General features: G+C 45.0%; 1 protein-coding gene across 8 annotated transcripts in view; it reads right to left on the bottom strand.

Annotated features, from left to right (window-relative positions):
• The window catches only part of MAP4 (microtubule associated protein 4), a 219,784-nt gene that overhangs the window by 120,676 nt on the left and 77,543 nt on the right, over nucleotides 1-21,565 (bottom strand). For all 8 annotated transcript variants that reach the window (XM_090048017.1, XM_090048021.1, XM_090048020.1 and 5 more), the window contains exon 4: nucleotides 9,255-9,323. In XM_090048017.1, the coding sequence (XP_089904143.1) occupies nucleotides 9,255-9,323 (69 nt within the window). The remainder of the gene's footprint in view (nucleotides 1-9,254; nucleotides 9,324-21,565) is intronic.

Raw genomic sequence — 21,565 nt, forward strand, 5'->3', positions numbered from 1 at the left:
AACATTTGAAAAGGGTTTTCAACTTCAACACTATTGCGATTACCCTCAACCTCACTGCTAGTTTAAGTTAAGCTTTTAATTAAGTTTATGCCCTCAGTCCCAGGCAGAGGAAAAAAAGAAGTTGCAGGACAGAGATCCTTTTGTCAGCTGAGCTTTGAGCGGGTCTAGGAGGGTATCATGGGATAGCAAAAAAAGGGAACAAATATTCTCTCACCTCCCAGGGCTTTCCTCCTTCATGCAGAAGAGTCATTTACTGGGCCCTTCTGGCTGCCTTACGTAGCTAACAATACTGCCGAAGCCCTGAGCCCAAGTTACGATATTCTCCAACTCTTTCTCTGTCTTACTCCTTTATCCCTTCAACGTTCTGTAAGGAATAGGACTTTCCAGCAACTCTTCCTTGGTGAATATATACTTCAATGAAATGCCGCTCAGCCCTGCAAAGAGCCGGGCGCAAGGGGCGAACAGTGGAGAATCCTGAAACCCCACCACTGCTCCAAACAGGAGAAACGCCGCACAAGATGCAGGGGAGCAACTATAACAGGAGTAGGAAACCAGACTCTTTAATGTCATGTCTTCAGTTCTCAGAAGAAAGTCTTCATGGGCACATGACAAACAAACATTTTAACATGCAAGCCACCTGGTTTATACAACCTCAAGTTAAAAGGTAGTGCAAGAGACACAGATTACAGTCCATCTTGACCACAGACGGGGTCGCAGCCAAAGTGCCATCATATTCATTATGAGATTTGGTAGAAATACCCTTTAAGGAGTTTCCTCCCATTGGAACAACATGCAGTTTTACTCTTTGCAGATAATCTCTTTCTGATGCACCCTCCAAAAGCGGTGTTTTCCTTCAGACCGCATGCATCAGTAGTTGAAGTGCTGAAGGGACCAAGGCCCCAGCAAACATTCGTTTAATGACACAATGGGATCTGATCCCAACAGTTGTGCCACCTGTTACGCCACACGTGCATGGCAGGAGGTCAGTTGTGGAAAATCAGGGATGAGATCCAAATTGCATCATTGCTACTTGCCGACTGTATCCAGGCTTCCCCCTGTATGGGCAAGTTGGAAAAGTGCCTGCGGGTCCAGCCTGGCCCACAATCAGCGACTGTCAGCTGGTCCCCAGGAACCTACAGGGGACTTGAACTGGCTCTGGTGCAGCCTGGGCCCAGGCTGATAATCAGATGACTGTCAAAACCCCACAGCCCACAGCTCAGGCCAGGCTGCCAGCCGCAGGGAATCAGAGGCTCCCCGCTGGGGAGAGGGAGCTGAGGGGCTTTCCTCCCTGCCAGGAACCTCCGATTCCTCCTCCCGGGCAGTCCCGTCAGAGCTGCTGAGCCCAAGATTTAAAATCCCCCATGGGGAATGCATGGCTCTCTGGAAAGCTTCCCATGTGCCAAAACCCACAGCGCACATCTACATGCTCCACTTTTAAAGGTCTGAGCCACAGTGAGCCAGACGTCAGGGACACGCTCCTTCAGGTCAAGCTCAAGGCTGCCCCAACCCCTCCAATTGCCTGCAGGGATTGGACAGGTCTAGGACCTGATGCTGCCCCCCATCTGAGCCTGCTGACCAGGTAGGGGACAGTTGGGTGCCAGACATCTATGCTCTGCCAAGCATGGGGATCCGTCATGGGTCAGCCCTGACATGCTATACGTTCAATTTAAGGCACAGTACAAAAGAGCCACAAAATGTTACAGATGTGGAATCTCTTTGTGGTTTGTTTGATGTATTATCACATCATAAATTGGCTCTAACACGGGACAGGTTACTATTTATATCACGATGAACATCTTAAATCATGTCTTAAATGTAATGTGCGTCAGGGCCCTAAATGTCATGGGCAATGGCTTTCACATGCGGGTGCCTATAAACAATACTCGAGTAGTTAAGTACTTAGTGGCCCACACGGGATTGAGCAGCTAGCTCAGCAGCCCTCACGGGACTGTTTTGCTCCCTGCAAATTGCAGAAGAGGCCTATTCCTTGGAAGTGGTGTTCTGTGTTTTAAACAGTGAATCAGACTGGACTTGGAGCCAGCTCTACTATACCAGCTACCCAAAAATGGTTCTTCGGTAACTAGAGAGCAAGTTATTCCAGCCTTCAGACCACTTTCTCTTTCGGGAACATGGCCTTTGGCAAAGCCATATTTGCACGTGGCAATCAAGGGCAGTCTGTATGGCTTTAGCTACAAACACAGCCCCTCTCATGTGCTTGCCAAAAAGATTTGCACTCACCAAGGCATTATTGAGAGGTTAGTATAAGATGTTTATTAAGCCAAGTGGTATACAGCATCACAATACATACACTACTAGAATCCAAAATCATAATATACAGGCTCAGAGACGTGAATAAAGTTATAAAATATTCTAAAAAGTTTCTACATCATCTTTAGCAACTGGGCAAAATACACATGGACAGCATATGAAGTTTAAATAAAGCAACTCACAAGCGTGGTAGCTTCCTGGCTATTTGTGAAGAGCACTTTGGCATATTCTGTTACTGCACTGAGTCATCAGCAAGATGCAGAGTACATTTTTCTATGACTTACAAAAGGCATAATTGGAAAGCACAGTACCAGGATTAAAGGCCCCTTCCCCCTCCCTCCGAAAACATGCATTACATTTCACTCCAGAAAGTCACAGCTTCAAACATGCATGACGTCTTTGATCTGTTTGTTAGTAAATTTTCCATCAAGAACATTTCAGTGCTACAATGAAATCAAAACGTTTTCTTTTTCTACTTTCAAAAACAAAATCCCAAACAAACAAGAACCATGATGAAAAGAAAATACAGAAATAGAGGAAAAACAGAAAAAAATTAACTCCATAGGTAGAAGCCTCGTGATAAGTATAATGAAATGAATAATTTACCGTAGGATTTGATACAGGGACCGGATCCCCAGGGGTGCCCCAATTTAAGATCAACTTTTGTTTTGTGCGGTGGGGCAAGTGCCAAGCCGGGAACTTTCTAAAGCTCTTTGAATCTTTTGCAAGGCAAGCTGACCTAGCCAAATGTCACCAAAGCCAAACATTTCCTCCTAAGCAATCCTTTAGAGATGCCCATTCAGCAAAAGAAAGTTGTTATTTGGGAAGCTGCATCTTTAGTTACTCATTCCTGGCATCTGGCACCACTGCCCAGGTACAGAGGAAGACTGACTTGGGTCACCTTGCCCAAACGGTTGTCTGGTATACCACCAAACTACACAGTTGGTCCAATAATATTGTCTCTTTCCTCTCCATCCGACTCCCCAGTCACCACCCCCAGGTCTCATCACTAAGCAAAGCCCCTTCCAGCTAGGCAGAAGTGTTAACCTAGTCTTACAGAAAGTCTAGATAGTCATCATCTCTCTACAAAAAGGCCTACATACTTTGGGGCTGAGTCCATAAAAACAGAGGGGAAATTCTAGGTGCTGATAAAGGAAGCTCTCACTCCACAACTAACTGGTTTTGCCTCTCACATTTGGACCGCAGTGACAAGCAGCCACCACCCACTCAAGACAGAGGGAAAATTGCTTTTTTGTTCTAACGGAAAGTTTACAGTACTCAAGTATAGAGGTATCCTTCTCTGGTTTCCTCTCCCACACAGCACTTACCAGTCCTACTTCACTACAAGCTCCTCAATACTAGCAGAACTGCTCCCTCGCACTTTTTATAAAAGAGACCAACCTACCCAAGATGAGGAAAGATTATCAAATCGATAACGTTTTTCAGACCACCAGAGAAGTGGAAATCCAGTGGTCATAACAAGAACATTTCTGTCTACATGGGACAGATTGTCACTAAAGACTGCTCACCACAAAAATGCAGAAAGGCCGAATGCTGAATCTCAGCAATACAGCTTCAATCCCAAATGCCATTTTTACCCCATTTCTCAAGACAAATTATTTTAATAAAATACTGCGGTCATGACCTAGTAGTCTAGTCCTGACCGCTAAAGAGATTGCCAGTCTGTAGAAACCATACAGCAGCTCCACAATGCCTACAACCGCAGATCAGAACAAGACTACTGAACGCTTTCATTTTCCTATGTAAGCCCTTGTCTAATCTATAACATCTCATCAGAATAAACTGAACGTGCACCCATCTCGTAGGACAAAGCTAATACCGACTGTTCAAAGATCTGGAAATTGGTATCATGAGGCTGTCAGCCTTAACTAGGCCTTGAATGGTGAGCAAAGGCAGTAATAACCTCCTGTCAAACTGAAAATTAAAAAGTCTCTCAAACTCTGATACACATCACTTAACAGGCTGATTACAAGCAGGAGTCAAGATAGTAATGCTGATGCGTTATCTTTCGGAGGGGCAGGTGAGCCCTCCAGAGAGGGATGCAATAGTACATCTCCAAAGAAAACCGAGAGCTGCAGCCAGGGCCCGCACCAATTCAACAAGCGACACTTGCAGCGAGTCACTACCGAGCGCCGCAGTACCGTGTTCGGTACCACTCTGATGCTGTCAAGTGTTCGGGTGAAAGTCTCCTCATTAAAAGCTGATGGATGCTTTGACCTAAATCAGACGACTGGCCTCCTAGCACTTGCCTCCTGCCAGTTCAAAAAGTCTCATTCTACTTCAGACTGAATTGCACACGGTATCCTTTTCCTACAGCGTTTGTGACAGTTCTGTGCTCAGCCAAAGCAATTGTGCTCAACCCCAAAAGCGGCTTTATTTGGAGGGTAGGTGAAAGAAATATGGCAGCTGAGTGATAGTGCCTCCACGAGACAAACTTCAAACTCAAAAGACCAGAAGTGCAAGAGGCTCTCATGAATACCACGTAAAACTTAGCCTTGACTTGGTTTTTGATTTTATAGCAGAGCAATTCAAAACAGTTCCTGGTCTAGAAAAACCCTAGTCTTCGTCCTCTGGAGTTTATAGTTGTTCGTATGTGCCTTTGGAACAGACTGTATTAACTCGCATACCAGACGCACCTTTGACCAAAAATCAGCCCTCCAAAATTGGGGTATGTCTGAAGCTGATTTTTCTTCATTGGAATAGAAGCATGGAGATGCTGTGCTACAGGAGCCAGGAAGCTGCAGGGATCGAGTCCAGCGTTAATACTTTCACAGCCACAGCAGTAAAATGGTTTCAATACTGGCTGTTTTGAGCAAAACCTAGTGAGCTGACTGAGGGCAAGTGAGCTGCTGCATGCAGTCAGTCTCTTGGCTGTGATTTTCCTACCTTCTGCCTTCCAAATACAAGATATGGTCTTACTGGGATAGAAGCAGGGTGGTATGCAAGAAAATACTTATTTTTAAATCTACGTGAGTAGCAGGAAAAGGCACATGAAAATGAGAACCATGAGCAAAGGTATATATAAACAGAAACAAGACTAAGCCCCTCTGAGCATGTAGATTAAGGAGGGAAAGCCCCCTAAATGTGCATGCCAGTTCTACACTAGTAGCTGGTTTTCACGTGACTTGCAGCTACGTGGGGACAGGAGTAGCCACTGCCAATGATATGCCAAACCTACAGACAGATCCATGGGAGGCCAGAGGCACTGTCTCTTCATTCAATACAGTTGGCACCACATCAAAATTACTAATGGGAGCATCATACCAAGTTAGATGTAATTCTTGACAGGTGACCTATATTTTTGTTTCTCCACTAGTCAAATTCAGTCTTCAGATATTTTTTGCCAATGACAGGCAAAAATGAATTTGTAGCCTAGCCTGATGCTATTCCCACAGCAGCAGTCAACATACATGAAACTTTAATGAGACCAGAATTCTTCTCTTGCTTTCAAGTTTGACGTAACCAGTATGGGATCAAAGCAACTGTGCTTTACTGAGACTTGCAGTCCAACAGCAATTGCTCTTTTCCTTTGTCCCCAACCCCCTCTCAATCGCCAATTGGACAACAACAGGATTATTTTGTTCCAAGTGGGAGATCAATATACTGCCCTCTCAGGAGATACCAATTTGAGATGTAGTTATCTTTAACGCTTTTACAGTAGAGTCTAAGTGGAGACACTTGTTCAGAACAAAAAGAGTAGTTAAGAAATTAAAATCTTATCAGGTGTCAAAGCAGTAGGGTGAAGGCAAGTGCAGAACAGGATTACTCCGAGGGTGTGATCAGTGGTGGGGAAGAGGGCAGGAGAGCTGCAGTCGTGGTGGACCCACCCCCTATGAAAGCACAGCCAAGATTTATTGGTTAATCCCAGTGAGAAAGGTTTTCAAATAAGATTAAAAATAATAATGATTAAATAAAAAATGGAATTAAAAGGTGACTGGAAAAAAAACAACAACACAAAAACACTGACGAGTTGCTAAAACAGTGCAGTTAAATCAGTCATGCACATTTGTGCTTACACAAAGAAAGGAGGGTTTCAACAAGCACTGCAGAGCAGAGAGGGAGAGGAGGACTGATCGGCCGACAGCAGTAGTGGGACAGTACAGCTACCCTTTGGTTTCTTCTACACGTAAAGTCCAGGGATGGACAGCAAGAGCTCTGTAAAATGCTGAAGGTTTTAGAAGTGTAATGGCAGGTACAAAAGGACATTGGTCTCGTGTCAGTAGCAGCCCCAGTATTAGGAGACAGTCTAGGCTTCTAGGAGGAGAAAATAGAAAAAGGGGGGAAAGAAATAGGAGAAGGGAAAGGGACAGGGATAGGGGCAAAAAAGCGGAAGTCATTAGTAAAACACGAACATTAACGCAACAAACTGCGTATCAAGCAAGAGTTCATTTAGCACAGGCAGCAGATTTTCCAGACACCAGATTAGGCGCACAGGAAAAGTTTCTTTTATTATAAATCTGAAATCTCACTCATGCTGCAGCATGACAACCATCTGACATGCAGAAATTAAGCACGTTTCTGTATTCGTAGCTTAGTCCTGCTGGCAGCGTTCTGCTGGGTTCAGTCTCATGCTGTAAACTGCCTCAGGAGCGACCGACATCCCTGGCGTGTCAGAATAGCCAGACACTATCCAGGGGAGTTATTGCTCATTTGGAAAAAGAGGGGGAGCGGATGGGTGAGGGGAGAGGACGGGGGGAGAACAGAACAATGCATTTTTCTGAGAACTGACTAATTCCAACTTCTGCACACATCAGATATCTGCACACAACATTGCATGCAATAAAACTCAGCAAGTCAGTGCGCCGGTCAGACTCTGCATACATTCCACAATAGAAAAAAATGGCATGCAGCCACCGAGACCAGGGAGTTTAAAAAAAAATTGGATGCATTCATGTGCCCAATTCCCAGAATTACACTGCACCCATCTCCCGAACACCTCCAGTAAAGCCTGTTAGTTTCAGGAACCCATTTAAACGTGGCTTTATTTTCCTAAAGCTCTCCAGGGCCTCATTCTAGTCCATCTATTCCTCCAGCAGCTGTCCGTCTCAACTGGTCTGAGGGTCTAGAAAATGAACACCCTTTGCTGTGCCTGCTTTCTGAAACAGTCAGCTTGCATGTTTGCGCTCATCAATTCTGCATCTCACTTCCAACCCCTGAAAACTCCCTGTGTCTGTGCATCTAAATAGCATTCTCTGTCTATTATTAACTAACAAGCCATATGAGCTTCAATGTTTGAGATATTTTGAAAAGACTAGGAAATAAGCTGGCATTGTGTGCATTTCCCGTCACTCTGAAAACCCTAATTAAACTGATGCCTGCAAAGCAACTTAGCTTTCCAGAGTGCCATTCCTATCCCTCTGATGTTGCCTTCAGACAGGCCTCACCAGAAGACTGCGAACTTCACCTGACAAATTCAAGTCCCAATCTGAGCCTCAATTAACAGGCTGCAGATGCCTACAAATATTTGATCGTGTTTTTAATATTTGGAATCTGAAGGATTAACATCCCTTCATTACTGTCCCAGACTGGCCCCTATGGAAGGCGATTCCCAAACTCTCAAATCAATCTTTGAGAAGAGAAAAGCATGAGCTGGTAAGTCTTAAAATGTGACGTCACTGTGGGCCAAGTCTGGATTTCACTTTTTCCAGCATCTATATAAATACTGAGGAGAGCATCCTAAGCATTTTTAGTGAAGCTCAGGGGGACACCTTATCTTTACTCTTAACTGCAAGATCTGCACCCCTACATTGCCAAGTAGGTACACCCTCCCCCATTTTAATTAAAAATTCTCATCCTCTGACAAAAAAGGTAGGCATGTGTGGGTATGACCACATGCAACTAAAGCCTGAGTATTGACATGCATAAGAGTTTTCCATCTCCTTCACCCTCAGGTTTGCCTTCCTCACAGCTAGACCTGCAGGAGCAAAGAATGCTATTGCTGGACAACACAGATTTGGGCGAGGCTGGATCACTGCCATTATAGTGCATTGGGCTTTAGTCTGCCAGGGAAACACCTCTGATTAGTGCCAAGGATAAGGAACTGCCAAGAACCCCATCCGTATCCTTAGTGGAGTAAGGATTGCTAAAATGCCCTGTGCATGTACTGGCATACAGTGCTGTGCTATTTCCCTTTACTGGTTACCTACGGGAACACTTGACAGTCTCAGTTAACCGGAAGGTGTCTTCCTCAAAGGGACTGCCTCGATATACTGACAAGCGAAACAGTGATCTAACACATTGTAAAGTATTGTACGTCAAGATGATTCACTCATTCAGGTCCCCCATAACGTAAGATTTGCCCACCTATTCATGTTGTTTCTCTTTTTTTAGCAGTAATTCTAGAATAGCTTTGAGTTTTGAGAGACAGAGAGAGAGAAAAAGTAGTAGTTTCAGAATGTCCTTAAAATTCCAGCATGTTGCCAAAGTGAGTGAGTTTAAGAGAGGTTTTAAGGGAAGCGGAGTCTGGGAGAAAAGAACGAACATACCAGAGAAGATGAACAGCTACATCAGAACAACCAGAGAATTTTTGCGAGAGCCAGTTAGGGGAAACCCAAAACTAACATTAAGAGAACATGTATGTAGTCTGGAGGTGCATCATAATGGCAGCTGCATTTGGAAACTGGACAAAGAACCAGTGGAAAGGTACACTCAAGTGATGCATTAGTATCTGTAATCCCTTAAAGAGTTAAGTTTAATATCAGTATCTTAGATAGCATCTGTCCTAGGTTAACTACGGATAAGGTAGGTGAAGTTTTCTAGAGTCCTTCATACACGTGCAATTCTGGGACAAAAGGAACAGTTCTAACTTAAAAGTTTAAAGAAATAAAACTCAAGACAGGCTGGGAAGAGAAAGTCGCACAAAAGAACGCTTTGCCAGAATGAAGCTCGCTTAGAATCAAGTGTTTCCTCTTGGTGCAGCCAAGTCCCCCAACGCCCCACGTTTCATCCAGATTTCCCACTCTTACCTGTGTTGTAGTCTCCTATGCCATGGTCACCATTCTCCAGTACAGCTGCTGGTCCAGAAGCAGAGCTACCTGCAACAACCACAAGGAATATCAATGTGTGGACAGATGTCATTCCCTGCCTATGCAGAGTCTTCCTGACATTTGATTAACAAGTAGTTCAAACTCTCTCTTCAGGCTGGGTCGATTCCTCTAGGCTGCTACAAAAGCTCTCTGGGCAGCCTCTCTAGCTGCCTTCTCTCTGCAATAAAATATTTGCCATCTTCTGAGAACCTTAATAGTCCCATGAAACTGGCCCCAAACAGTATAAATAGGGACTTGTGCAATCATCCATTTCACAGTTCCCACTAGCCAAGTCATAACATTTGGTTAATCTTGCTTCTGAAGGAAGGCCTGTAGCACATGTCCCTTAAAAGGGATATTAATAAGGCGCATTTTATCTTTGAAGTTATATGCATCTATTAATGCTAAGCTCTCTTGGCTTTACTGATTGCTATGTTGCATGTAGATACTATCATTATAATCAAAGGCTATACATTAGCCAAAGAACTTGAGCACAATGTTTAAGAGAAGCTTGCATGTGACTCTCCTAAACCAGTTCAGGAGTGAGATCATATCACACAAAGCTCTTGATACAAGTAGAGCATACACTGACATATCAAGAGCCTCCAGGTGTTGCAAAGGTCCTTCGGCAGGGGATACATCCCTTTCTCTTACAGAGAATATTTGAACCTTAAGGAGACTGTGACATTTAAATCCTATGTTTCAAATTGCTTCAAAATGAGCCTGATACTTTATTGTTTTAATTTATGGAGCTGCCAAAACATCGCATAGGACAGAACCCGGCTGGTTCCATCCTTTAACTATGTTAGAGGTAGGAAGCTTGAAACAGGTTGAGAGTTATTTTTCTAGGTGATACAGCAAGACTAGAGCCCTAAACCAAAACTTTCCTTCTCTGATTTACAATTCAGGACCAATGCAGAAAACTGATGTACTTCTCCTAGCCAAACTTTAAATCAATACATACGGTTCAGGGTACTTGCGTATAAGAACATTTCAGTTTGGACAGATTACAAAGTGTAATGTTCAACATCTACATGTGAGGTTATTTATGTGTGTCAGCTACATAGGAGTACTTAATTGATCTTATCTGCATGACGCCTTAAAAAAAAAAAAAAAAAATCTATCTATCTATCTATCAGAAGGCAGCGCACTGCTGAAGAACCAGCACTTACCTGCTCCGTTAGTTTCCATCAGCACTTTCACTAATTTCAAGAGCAGGCAGAGCCCACCCCACTCAAAGACTGCTTAAGGGAGAACTGTCTTAGAGTATTAGGATCTGCACCCTACCTGAAAAACTCAAAAGGCAAACAAGCCCTGAGGCCCCATGGACAGGTAAAACAACTGGGAAGCAAAGGAAATTGGTTTTAATCCAAAATGCTGTCATCAAGGTACTCTGCAACCTTGGAAGATCACATCATTTTGAGTTTCCGCAAGCACAAAATATGAAAAATGCTTATGCATCTTTGAAAAGTTATTTGAGATCTATGAACAAGCAGCATAATGGAAATTAGCAGCCTGCAATACTATAATTTTAAAGAAAATGCATGTATTGCTCTATTACCCAAGCAGCTCTCTCTGACCCCCAAATATGCAGAGACAACTTGAAACCGATGCCACAATTCCAACCCAGGACTGTTCAGCTAGTTAGTAACCATACCCACCCTGCATCCTGCTCCACGAGATTTGTAAAAGGACTACAATTTAAATCAGAAAGCAGTCATTTTCTAAAACGCATCATAATCATTTAACAGCTGGATCCCATTGGAGTTTAGTTTGCCAAAATTCTTGGACTTCAGGCAACCACTTTAAGCAGACGTTACAAGGCCATTTACTAAGATGATGATGAAAATCAAACTCCTTGCAATAAAGAAAATCTTTGACTACTTCCTTATCTTTTCTTCCAAGCAGTGCTGCTTAACTCCTAAGAACTGATCCCATTTTTTCAGTTGTGAACAGTAAAAGATAAGAGACTGCAAGGATCATAAAGCAGCAATAAATCTGCTACTTCTTAAGAGCAGGTTTAGCTCCTCTGGTTCCTTATGCACCAAGGTAATGAGTCAGCCTGTGGCACCCTGGGGTGCCACGAGATCCTTTCAAGTGTGCCACAAAATGATAGCACTATTAGGTTTACAAACACAATTCACAAGATAAACCCAGAGATTTCAAACAGGAATCCAGCTGCAGTCTTTGCAAAAGAAATCCTGCTCTTTTTTTATTTTCCTGTAGAGAAAGAATAAAAACTAAGAGTTGACACTTTCCCAGGGGTGCCTTGAGTCTACAAAGTTTGAGAACCACTGCACTGAGGCATCACTTTTTCCTAAACCGTCTCAAGCAGTGACCCTTTAAAATGTCATTTTCCCTACTACTTAGGGGTACTAATTGCCCTTTCTGGCAGTCCAGTGTTCTACCTGAGAATGCTAATATTAGTGGTAAAAGCAGAGCAGGACTCGTAGTAGAGATGCTGTCTTTTGTTAGACCAATATCAGTGGTGTTCATCTTAGACTGCCACCTGACCCACTAAAGCAAAGAGAAGTCTTTCCATGTACTTCTAACAGGAGTTCTCTCTGAGCTGACCCATTTTTCCTAAAGGAAAGTCTAAATTAATTTTCCAGTTTCTTCTATAAAACCCACATCAGCCAGCTCTTCAGATCTGCAGATACTACAGGAACCCCAGGACCTTCTACTCCTACACTGTCAACAAGAGCAATGGATACACCGTCTTCAGGAGAGCTGGAATTTTACTACTACAATAGGACCTCATTAATTTACACCAACAACTGGAGGGCCTATGGCACGTTGCTGAATTTTGTGGAAGGGTGAACAAACAAATGAAAAGCAAAGCAAACCTGGCTCCATTTATAAAGCTGCTTCAGTTTGCCGGTAAGCGTGCTGTACATTTTGCAAGAATAATGACAGCTCTGCAATGAGATCTGAGTGCTGAACAATAGCAGACAGGGGAAGCATAAAAATATGTGCAGAGCAGGCAGATTCTGCTGTAGGCCCCAGCAGTGTGGCATCTGTAACAAAGGAAGTGCTGGTCTCCACACAGGCAGGAGGCATTTGTTATAAAAAAAATGAAAAGAACTTAAAATAGCCAGAGCCGTTTAACTACACACACATTAAAAACATCCCATACAGCTCAATAGCTCAAAGTTTCCTATGCTTCTATCACGTGTTTTTGTCGATCTCCATCAAAGGTAGCAGTTTCCCTTTTCTTTGGTAATTTTAGAGGGTCTTTTAAGTGTAAAAAAGAGTCAGGTCCAATTTTAACCTAAATTAAGTGATAACATATTACTGATGTTTACAGTCCGAGTCACAGGGGGCTTGTCATACCTGCAGAGACAAGCATCGTGTCCTGAATGAATAATGGCTGCAGATTCAAGGCTCAAGCATCTGAGATCAAGTATCACATGGGTGGGCAGGCACCAGAGGCCCACATTTCTAAAGACCACTACATTTGTCAGCCACGTCATTAGCAATCCCAATTCTCCAGGCAAGTCTACATAAGAGCAGAACCACACCTGACTGCAAGGAGCCCCACCAAGTGGGCTGTATTATCAGATGTGCCCCATCCATTGGCAACAGGATTATGCACAGGAGTCCATTATAAAGTTTCACTTGGAGAACAATCTTAGTCAGTAGCCACACTCCCTGTCTTTTACCACTGAGCAAGATGGAGCTCCATAAACATCTTGTGAAATTATCCAAATTAGACCATCTAATCCCAAAAAAGACTAGGACTAAAACAACTGTGAGTACGTCAATGCCCAAAGTCAGCTGTGCTTCCTCACTTCAAAATTAGCTCAGCAAACACAGCTTCCTTCAGTGTGATGTTAATCTCCTGCAATACGCTACCTTCAGTGGTGCACAGGATAAGTCAATACAAGGTCTACTCCTGTATTGCAAAAAAACAGCTTCAAAAAAATCAGGCAAGCAGAGCACCTCTTTTAAAAGCGCTCAGGAGGAAGGCAGGATCCTCTTCTGCAGCCCCCTAACCCTGCTTCAGAAACCAACTGGAAAGCCATGATGGCATTCACTCCTGCCGCCCCAGGTATGCCAACCGTCCTTGAAGGCACAGGCTTAAGCCTCACCCAGGTTCCTTTCTCCAGCCAGCAACAAAGAAGTGTTCTTAAAAAGGGAATTTAAAAAAGAGAAGGAAAAACCACCGAATCATAAGTGTGGCAGACGGGCTAGGCAACAGCTGTGGCATTTGTAATAGCTTGTCATTTGTGTTCCCAGAGAGTTGGCACGACTTTTTTTAATATGTTTATATAAAAAGGTTTAAGAGATTATGGAACTGGTTTAAGATGGAGAGGAAATCTGTGTGCATTCACTGGTGAGCCCAGATGCAAGTGTGCAGACACCTCCGTATAGCAAACGGTTAACTGGGCAGAGCTTGGAGTTATCCCCTCAACAGATTACTGCATGAAAGCTCTTACTGTGTGGTGGGGCAACATCTGCAGTCATATATGGGCTAAACAAAAAACAGACTCTGAAGGTATGTTCACCACGCGCCCAGAGGCACACACCCCCGCCCCTTCCCTGCTGCGCTCGGGAACATGAAAACTATGACGACTGACCCCCCCCCCCCCCCCAGCTTTTAAGTAGGATACTGTAAGCAAACTGCATGAGATAGGAACCCCAAGTCATGAGGACTGTTACCAGTTCCATCTCCTCCCTCCCCGCATCATTAAGCCTTTGCACAAATCAAAACTTACTCCTAAATTCTGCTATTTTGAGGGAGAATTTACAACTTTCCCAGCAATCTTCTCAGGCCCCGATCCTCTACCCTTGTGAACACAACTGTTTAAGAACCAAACTGTAAAGATGCCCCAAATAATCCTCATCCTAAATCGCAACAAAATATTACTTGCATTTGACAAATGGATCAGAGGATTGACTTTTTACATAAACATTTTTAAGATGATCTGCTTTAACAAATGCCCTCAAGCAAAATGGATGGAACCAATATATTAAATAGTAATCCCTACATCAGTGATTTGGCCTGGTATATAACGTCGGCTCAGCCATGCTGTTCTGAACACGTTTTTAAATTCAGCAATTTGCAGGGGTGAGGGGAGGGAGAGAGAAGGGGGCCTTGCAGGCCAACCCTCTAGAGGGAGGTCCATTTTATTGCTTATACCATGGCAAGATGCACAGAGGGCAGGTTCGCTTGGACTCATCAGGAGGTTCAATAGAAAAATCGTGCCTCGAGAAGCCAACACGAAAGATGCCATGGGAACAATACAGCTCAAACAACTTTGGAGATAAATGAGATGTGTGCATGGGCACAAGGACCTGCAATCCCCTGCAGAACAGGTGGCTTGAACTCCCTTGAGGCAGGAACTCGACTTGTGCACCTGCCGCGCTCCCGACTGCATCCATTCAGAAGTCACTAAAGTAGCTAAAAGTAATTATTTAAATTATATACGTTGGGGATTTATTTTCTCTCATGCTTGAGTTTAGGAGATGTGTAGGCCATGCTTAGAGTTCTTCCTTGAACTTTTTTTTTTTTTTAAATGAAAACCAAGAGGCACCTGATTGCTTGCACCCAGAATTGAGGGCTAACGACATGACTGGCAATAAAGGCAGGAGCCAACCCCTGCACTGACATCACACGTGAATGGCAAAGTGCATTTTGTCCATGCAGTGACGGGCTCAGCAAAACATAATGACAACAGTGGATCTCTCCACTGGGATGCCAAAGAGTTTATGATTCAAGCCACATATATGTTTTAAGAGAGACTTAAACAATCAATTTTCAGCTATACACTTACAGAGAACTGCACAAATACTATGAAATCCCAGTGGATTAGTAATTCCTAGGATATGAATCAACTCCATGTTCTTGTCTATGCCAGGGATGGTCATTCAGGCCCTGCCTCCCGACTCGACGGCTGCACTCGCGCCTCCTCAAGTCCATTCAAAACACTTGTGGACAGTTGCTCTGGCAGAGCCAGGCTCCCCTTTGCAGTGTCAAGCTACAAGCTTGCCTTTTTTCCAGCCTTTACAGTTTAAGCCTAATATACCAAGTTGGTCTAAGCCCATGCGACACATTTTCCCTTTCAAAAGCACTGTCAACTATGTCCCCAACTCAGAAGATCAACAAACAGCAATTCTACCTCCCGTTTTCCCATCCACAGCTCTGCGCATAGGATTCGCGATCCTAGATCACCTAACAACTGTGAAAGGCAAGGGGCAGAGGAAACTGTGTCATGCTGCTACCAAAATAATGTGCGTCAAGCCCCACCTTCATGCCTTTTACTGAAACCATAATAAGCTTCACTTCTATTCCCCACAGTTAATTATCTTGCCTGAACGCTATCAACTATACAAGACAACCCCAATGGGACTGAATGCAAAACCTCTGTTCGAGGTCTTTCACACTGCTCTGCTAGTTGACTTTAAAGACAACAGCTGTGTGATATAAAGCTGATCTAAAAACAAAATTGAGGCTGTAGGGTTTCCTTAGGTTGCTTTGTGTGCTGTACCGATATTCAGACTAACCTCCGTGATTCAAGAGCCCAACCTGGGCTAGACAAACTCAAGTATTATGCCAAGATTTCTACAATTATGCTTAAGGTACTTCATCTCCAAAGTATACTCTGAAGTAAGGGGGACTTAGGATGGTACCCGTGGAGTTTCATAGTTTCTAGGGTCGGAAGGGACCTGAGCAGATCATCTAGTCTGACCCCCTGCCATGGCAGGAAAGAGTACTGGGGTGAAACGCCCCCAGCAAGTGTTCATCTAACCTCCTCTTAAACACCCCCAGGTTAGGAGCCCGCACCACTTCTCTTGGAAGCTGGTTCCAGCTCCTAGCCGCCCTGACCGTGAAGTAGCGCCTCCTGATATCTAGCCTAAACCTCCCCTCTGCCAGCTTGTGACCGTTATTCCTGGTCACTCCTGGCGGTGCTCGGGGGAACAGGGACTGCCCCGGTGCCTGCTGGTCCCCCCGGACTAGTTTATAACAGGCCACTAGATCCCTCCTTGGCCTTCTCTTTTGGAGGCTGAACAGGTTCAGGTCCCGTCGCCTCTCCTCGTAGGGCCTGCCCTGTTGTCCCCTGATCATGCGAGTGGCCTCCTCTGGACCCTCTCCATGCTGTCCACATCCCTCCTGAAGTGCAGCGCCCAGAACTGGACACAATACTCCAACTGCGGCCTGACCAGTGCCGCATGGAGGGGGAGGATCACCTCCCTGGACCTGCTCGAGATGCATCTGTGGATGCAGGACAAGGTGCGGTTGGCCTTCCTGACCGCGTCCCCACCACTGCCGGCCCATGTTCATCTTGGAGGCAATGATGACCCCCAGATTCCTTTCCGCCTCCGTGCTGACAAGAGGGGAGTTCCCCAACCTGTAGGTATGGTGCCGGTTGTTCCTCCCCAGGTGCGTCACCTTGCACTTGTCGGTGTTGAAACCCATCCTATTCTCGTCCACCTACCCTTGTAACCTGTCTAGGTCTGATTATAGCCTGTTGCATCCTTCCAGTGTGCCCACGTCCCCCCACATCTTAGTGTCATCAGCAAATCTGAACAGGGTGCTTTTTACCCCCTCATCCAAGTCACTGATGAAGATGTTGAACAGTGCGGGCCCGAGGACCGAGCCCTGTGGGACCCCACTGCCCACATCCTTCCAGATTGAGAAGGACCCATCCACTACCACCCTCTGGGCGTGGCCCTCCAGCCAGCTGGCGACCCATTTGACTGTATGGGTGTCTACACCACAGCCCCCAGTTTCTTAATGAGAACAGGGTGAGTGTCAAAAGCCTTCCGGAAGTCCAGGAAGATTATATCCACTGCTACCCCTGCATCTAATGATCTGGTGATCTGATCGTAAAAGGCCACCAGGTTGGTCTGACAGGACCTGCCATTGATGAACCCGTGTTGGTTGCCCCCAAGCATGCAGTCTCCTGCTGGCCCCTCCTGGATGTGTGCCAGCATAATTTTCTCGAACAACTTGCCTAGGATCAAGGTGAGACTAACCGGCCTATAGTTTCCCGGGTCCTCCTTCCTGCCTTTTTTGAAGATGGGGACCACGCTGGCCCTCTTCCAGTCCTCCGGTACCTCACCAGAGCACCACGAGTGCTCGTAAAGCTGTGCCAGGGGACTTGCAATGACCTCGGCCAGTTCCTTTAGAACTCTAGGGTGGAGATCATCTGGGCCGGCTGACTTGAATACGTCCAACCCCTCCAGAAGCTCCCTAACTAAATCCTCGCTAACCCGTGGCTCAGCTGTGCCTCCCCCGGGGCCTGAGCGGGGCCCAGCAGGGAGGTGGCTGTTCTGGTCCCTACTTCGGAAGACGGAGGCAAAGAAATCGTTAAACGTGTTAGCTTTGCCGTCTGGTGTGACAACCAAATTTCCCAACACATCCTGCAAGGGCCCCACATTACCCGGGACCTTCTTTTTACCCCCATGTACTTAAAAAAGGACTTCTTATTGTCCTTAATCTGGAAAGCTAGCCCCAGTTCCATCTCTGCCTTGGCCTTCCTAACTACCCCCCTACATCCCTGAGCAACTGCAGAATAGTCCTCCCTGGTGATGACCCCTTCTTTCCATTGGGTGTAAGCCTCCTTTTTAACATTCCCAGATGCTTTTGGTGATGAGTTGTACCACAACCGACCAGCTGCAACCTTCCTCTTCGCTGTGCTCCCCAGCCACTACCCCTAGCAGACTCAGCACTGCATGCTAGGACCTGTGGTTTCTGCAGCCCTGACTATTTAAGAGCGCAGTCAAAATCTGACCTGCCTCCTACAAATTAGCTGCAGCAGCTACACCTCCCGAGCACTGCCAGGACAGCCCCCCAGACAAGCAAAGATTCAGAAGCTCTCGCATTAAGCAAAATATATACCAGGTCAAGAATGAAGAGAAAGGCAGAGTTAAAAATGCAGGCTGTCATATGCAGCCTCTCTCATTGGATCCCATTTGCTTTCCAAACTTCACAGCAATGCACCAATTGCTGTCTCAAGTCAACTTCTTGCCGCAGACAATGAAAGTAACAGTTCTTACTAACCTTAGGGAGAAAAACTGAAGTACATATAGTGGTATAAATATGGGCCAGACATCCACATCCATTGGCTGCCCTTTTTTTTTTTTTTTTTTTTTTTGACTCCCTCAGACATGCAGCTTTCAGGACGGCTTTTATGCAACACTCACTGTCCTCAGTGTCACGGTATTTAATCTGTCTCTGCAAAACTACTGTACGGACGGATGTGCAGCCTGCAGCAAGGAAAGCAACTCCTGCTATTGTGCAGATGGAGAGGTAAAGGGAGGGAAATGCTGTGGTTTGGCCTCAGGCTTTCAGGCTCCAGAGATGAGCTTTGTTTTCCTGCAGGGGAGGGGAAGCGTCTGCTCTGCTAAACAGTCATTTATGCCCACAACAGCATCATCTAGAGCCATCAATGCCCTCTGGTGGCCACTTGGGTCCTTAAAAACAGTGTCTACAATGGGAGACAGGTAGGTTTATAATAAGGGGGATCAAAAAAATGACCATTTTTTGTAACAAACATGCCCCAAAGATTTAAAAATGACAGCGCCTTCAAAGAGGATGCTGCCAACACAACTCTTCCTTGCATCTTAAGAATAGAAATGGAAACCCAGCTTTGCACCAGTCTGGTGCTCACATGCCTATATGTATTTGGAAGCAATTAACAGTAGCTTAGTGTCCCGCACAGTATTAAAAGCGGGGCATTTTTCAAGCCTCTTGGAATCTTCCCAGTTCTACCAAACTGGGGTTTTTGTAGCCTTTATTCTTGGTGAACCAAAACACAGGGCTCAAAACCTTAGTCTTACAACCACAATCATTTTGCCACCAAGCGCCTTACAGGTTTGAAAAAACTCCAAAAGCCCAAGTTTGGGGCTAAAAGCTTGAGATTAAGCAAACGCACAGAGCAGCCAGATGCAAAAAGTGTACAGCAAGCTTTGCACACACCCAAAGCAATCCCTCCACATTACGTAAAGACCAAATGTAATAAAGAGGATTACCCAGAACTTGCCAAATTATATTAGGCCAGTTGCTGGGAACAGCTTAAAACTTTCTAAGCAATAAGTGATACTTTTCTCATCAGGACAAGAGGAAGGCTTGTAAAATTTAACCTTAAATATTCATTGGAGGGCAAGTCCACAGCTGCTGTACTACTACTTGTCAAAACAGTTTCTTCCCTTTTCCCCACCCCTATATGGTTCACACAGGTCCACACTGGGCCCATCTGACTCTTTGTTAAGCTCGTCTAATCTGGCTCATGGATTTAAAACACAAAACCTTGAGCAGAGATGGAATAGCTGGATCCTGACAGGACGCACGATTAAACCCCTTCTGACTGAGGAAAGACTAAATCTCAGCAGCGATGATCCCGCTGTCAAAATACATCCCTGCATTTTAATATGAATAAGTTATCAGGCAGAGGATGAAAAGGCCTGATCCATGCAAGTTGGTTTCCTCCCTCAGGAAAAAAACCAAAAAGCTATTTGCAGTCATATCTGGAGCTGGGAACGTGGGGCCCTTGCTGCACATTATGTAAGAGTTTCTCTTCCTAAAAGTTTCACATTACAATCAATCAAAGCATGGCCTGAGTCTTCAGCTCCAGAAAACACATTTCCCAGCACCACCCCGCGGGCAGGTGTGACGTAGTCCACCGGACTCGGTGACGGGGGACCATGCAGCACCTCTCTGAAGGCTTCGTCCATCAGAAACATTTACTTAATCACGCTTATGACTGAGACCACGTGACCTTTTACTGAAAGCAGCTGGTCTGCCATCGCCTCTTAAAAAAAGGATTGAACAAATTAAAAAAAAAAAAAAAGACATAATGGGATCAAGGGCCAAGAACACTCTGTGTTAAAAATGACACCAGTTGAGACTGATCTGGACAATCTTAGCTGAGCACGTAGGAAGGACGCAGCTAAGAAAGCCTATCGGGCCTTCCCGTTCCTTTGCAGAGATCAAAAGAAAGCCACAGTCAGGAATTAGGATCTTCTCTGCCAGCCTCTCCAAAGCAAATTTGTACACGTGATTTTTTTCCCCCAGTTTAAAGGTTGCTTTCCCAAGGCTCAAATGGTTTATTCATTTGTTTTAGGCTAAGATAAGAAGGGATGCTGTTCAAAACCAAGCTGTAAATTTAACATCTCTAAGCAGCCAGAGGGAGCATAAATACAAAAATCATACAAGGAGAGTGGTCTGCTAGCAGTGCACAAAAGGCATCCTAAGAGATGAAAGCTGCACTCCCCCCAGTTCATCGGCTGACACTGGTTTCAACTGTTAACAAAACCAAGGACATGAGGGACATTGACCTCAAATGCCCAATGCTGCAGTGCCACGAGCTCAGGCTGAACCTGCAGGTCACATCAGGAGGTTTGTATTTTAAAGCACTACATATTTGTTTTGCCTTATTATATAATGTAACACTCTGTTTCAGCACTTCTACAGGATAGTTCTGGGCAGCTGATGTTTTACCTGTGCTCCAAACTAGATTTCACCAAAAAAAAAAAAAAAAATCAAAATGGTGAAACTCTTAACAGCTCCCCACCTCCAGCTTTTGCCTGCAATGCCACAATGCACAAGTCAGCATCTTGCATTGAAGAGCCTGTGAACTTAATGAGGAGCATACACGACTAACCTGAGAAAAGTGACAGGATGTTTTGCTCCAGCCTGCATCCCTCCCCTCGCCTCTTCCCTATGGTCTCCTACCATCAAATGAGTTGTGCGAGGGGATAAGTAAGCTCTTGGGGGTGGGAACCTTGTTTTTTCGGTGTTGTACAGCACTTACACAGACTGTGAGACGACAGCAAACTCAATGAAGTGGATCACTGCCTTCTCTGCACTCCAAGGCTGCATTAGACAGAGACTTTAAACACTGCCCTCATTGTGGGCAGTGACCATTTTAGTCCTTTTATACCCAACTTTGTGAGTAGCAGGATTAGCATGACATTTGCCTTCACCCAGGAGGACAAGGTGATGCCCTTAGGAACAATGCTTCCCCTTTTCTTCACTCAGCATGCGTCTCAAGGAGAATCACAAAGCGTTTTCCATAAATCAGTGATTAGCCGTTTCTAGAAATGGAGAGAGAGGCCCAGGGAATTTAAGGGACTCGCCCAAATAGTGTCCTGACACAGTGGGCAGAGTAAAAGGAGCCTAACCCACGGCTCCTGGGCCTCACTTGCTTCCTCTCACCCAGCCACGCAAAAATATTTACCCCTCCACCCATCTAGAGCAAGGACAACCTAAATTTCAGTTTTACCACTGCCTCCAGAGGCAGCTC

Source organism: Crocodylus siamensis, chromosome 5 (assembly GCF_052110815.1).
Source record: "Crocodylus siamensis isolate JL-2025a chromosome 5, ASM5211081v1, whole genome shotgun sequence".
Classification (NCBI taxonomy): Eukaryota; Metazoa; Chordata; order Crocodylia; family Crocodylidae; genus Crocodylus; species Crocodylus siamensis.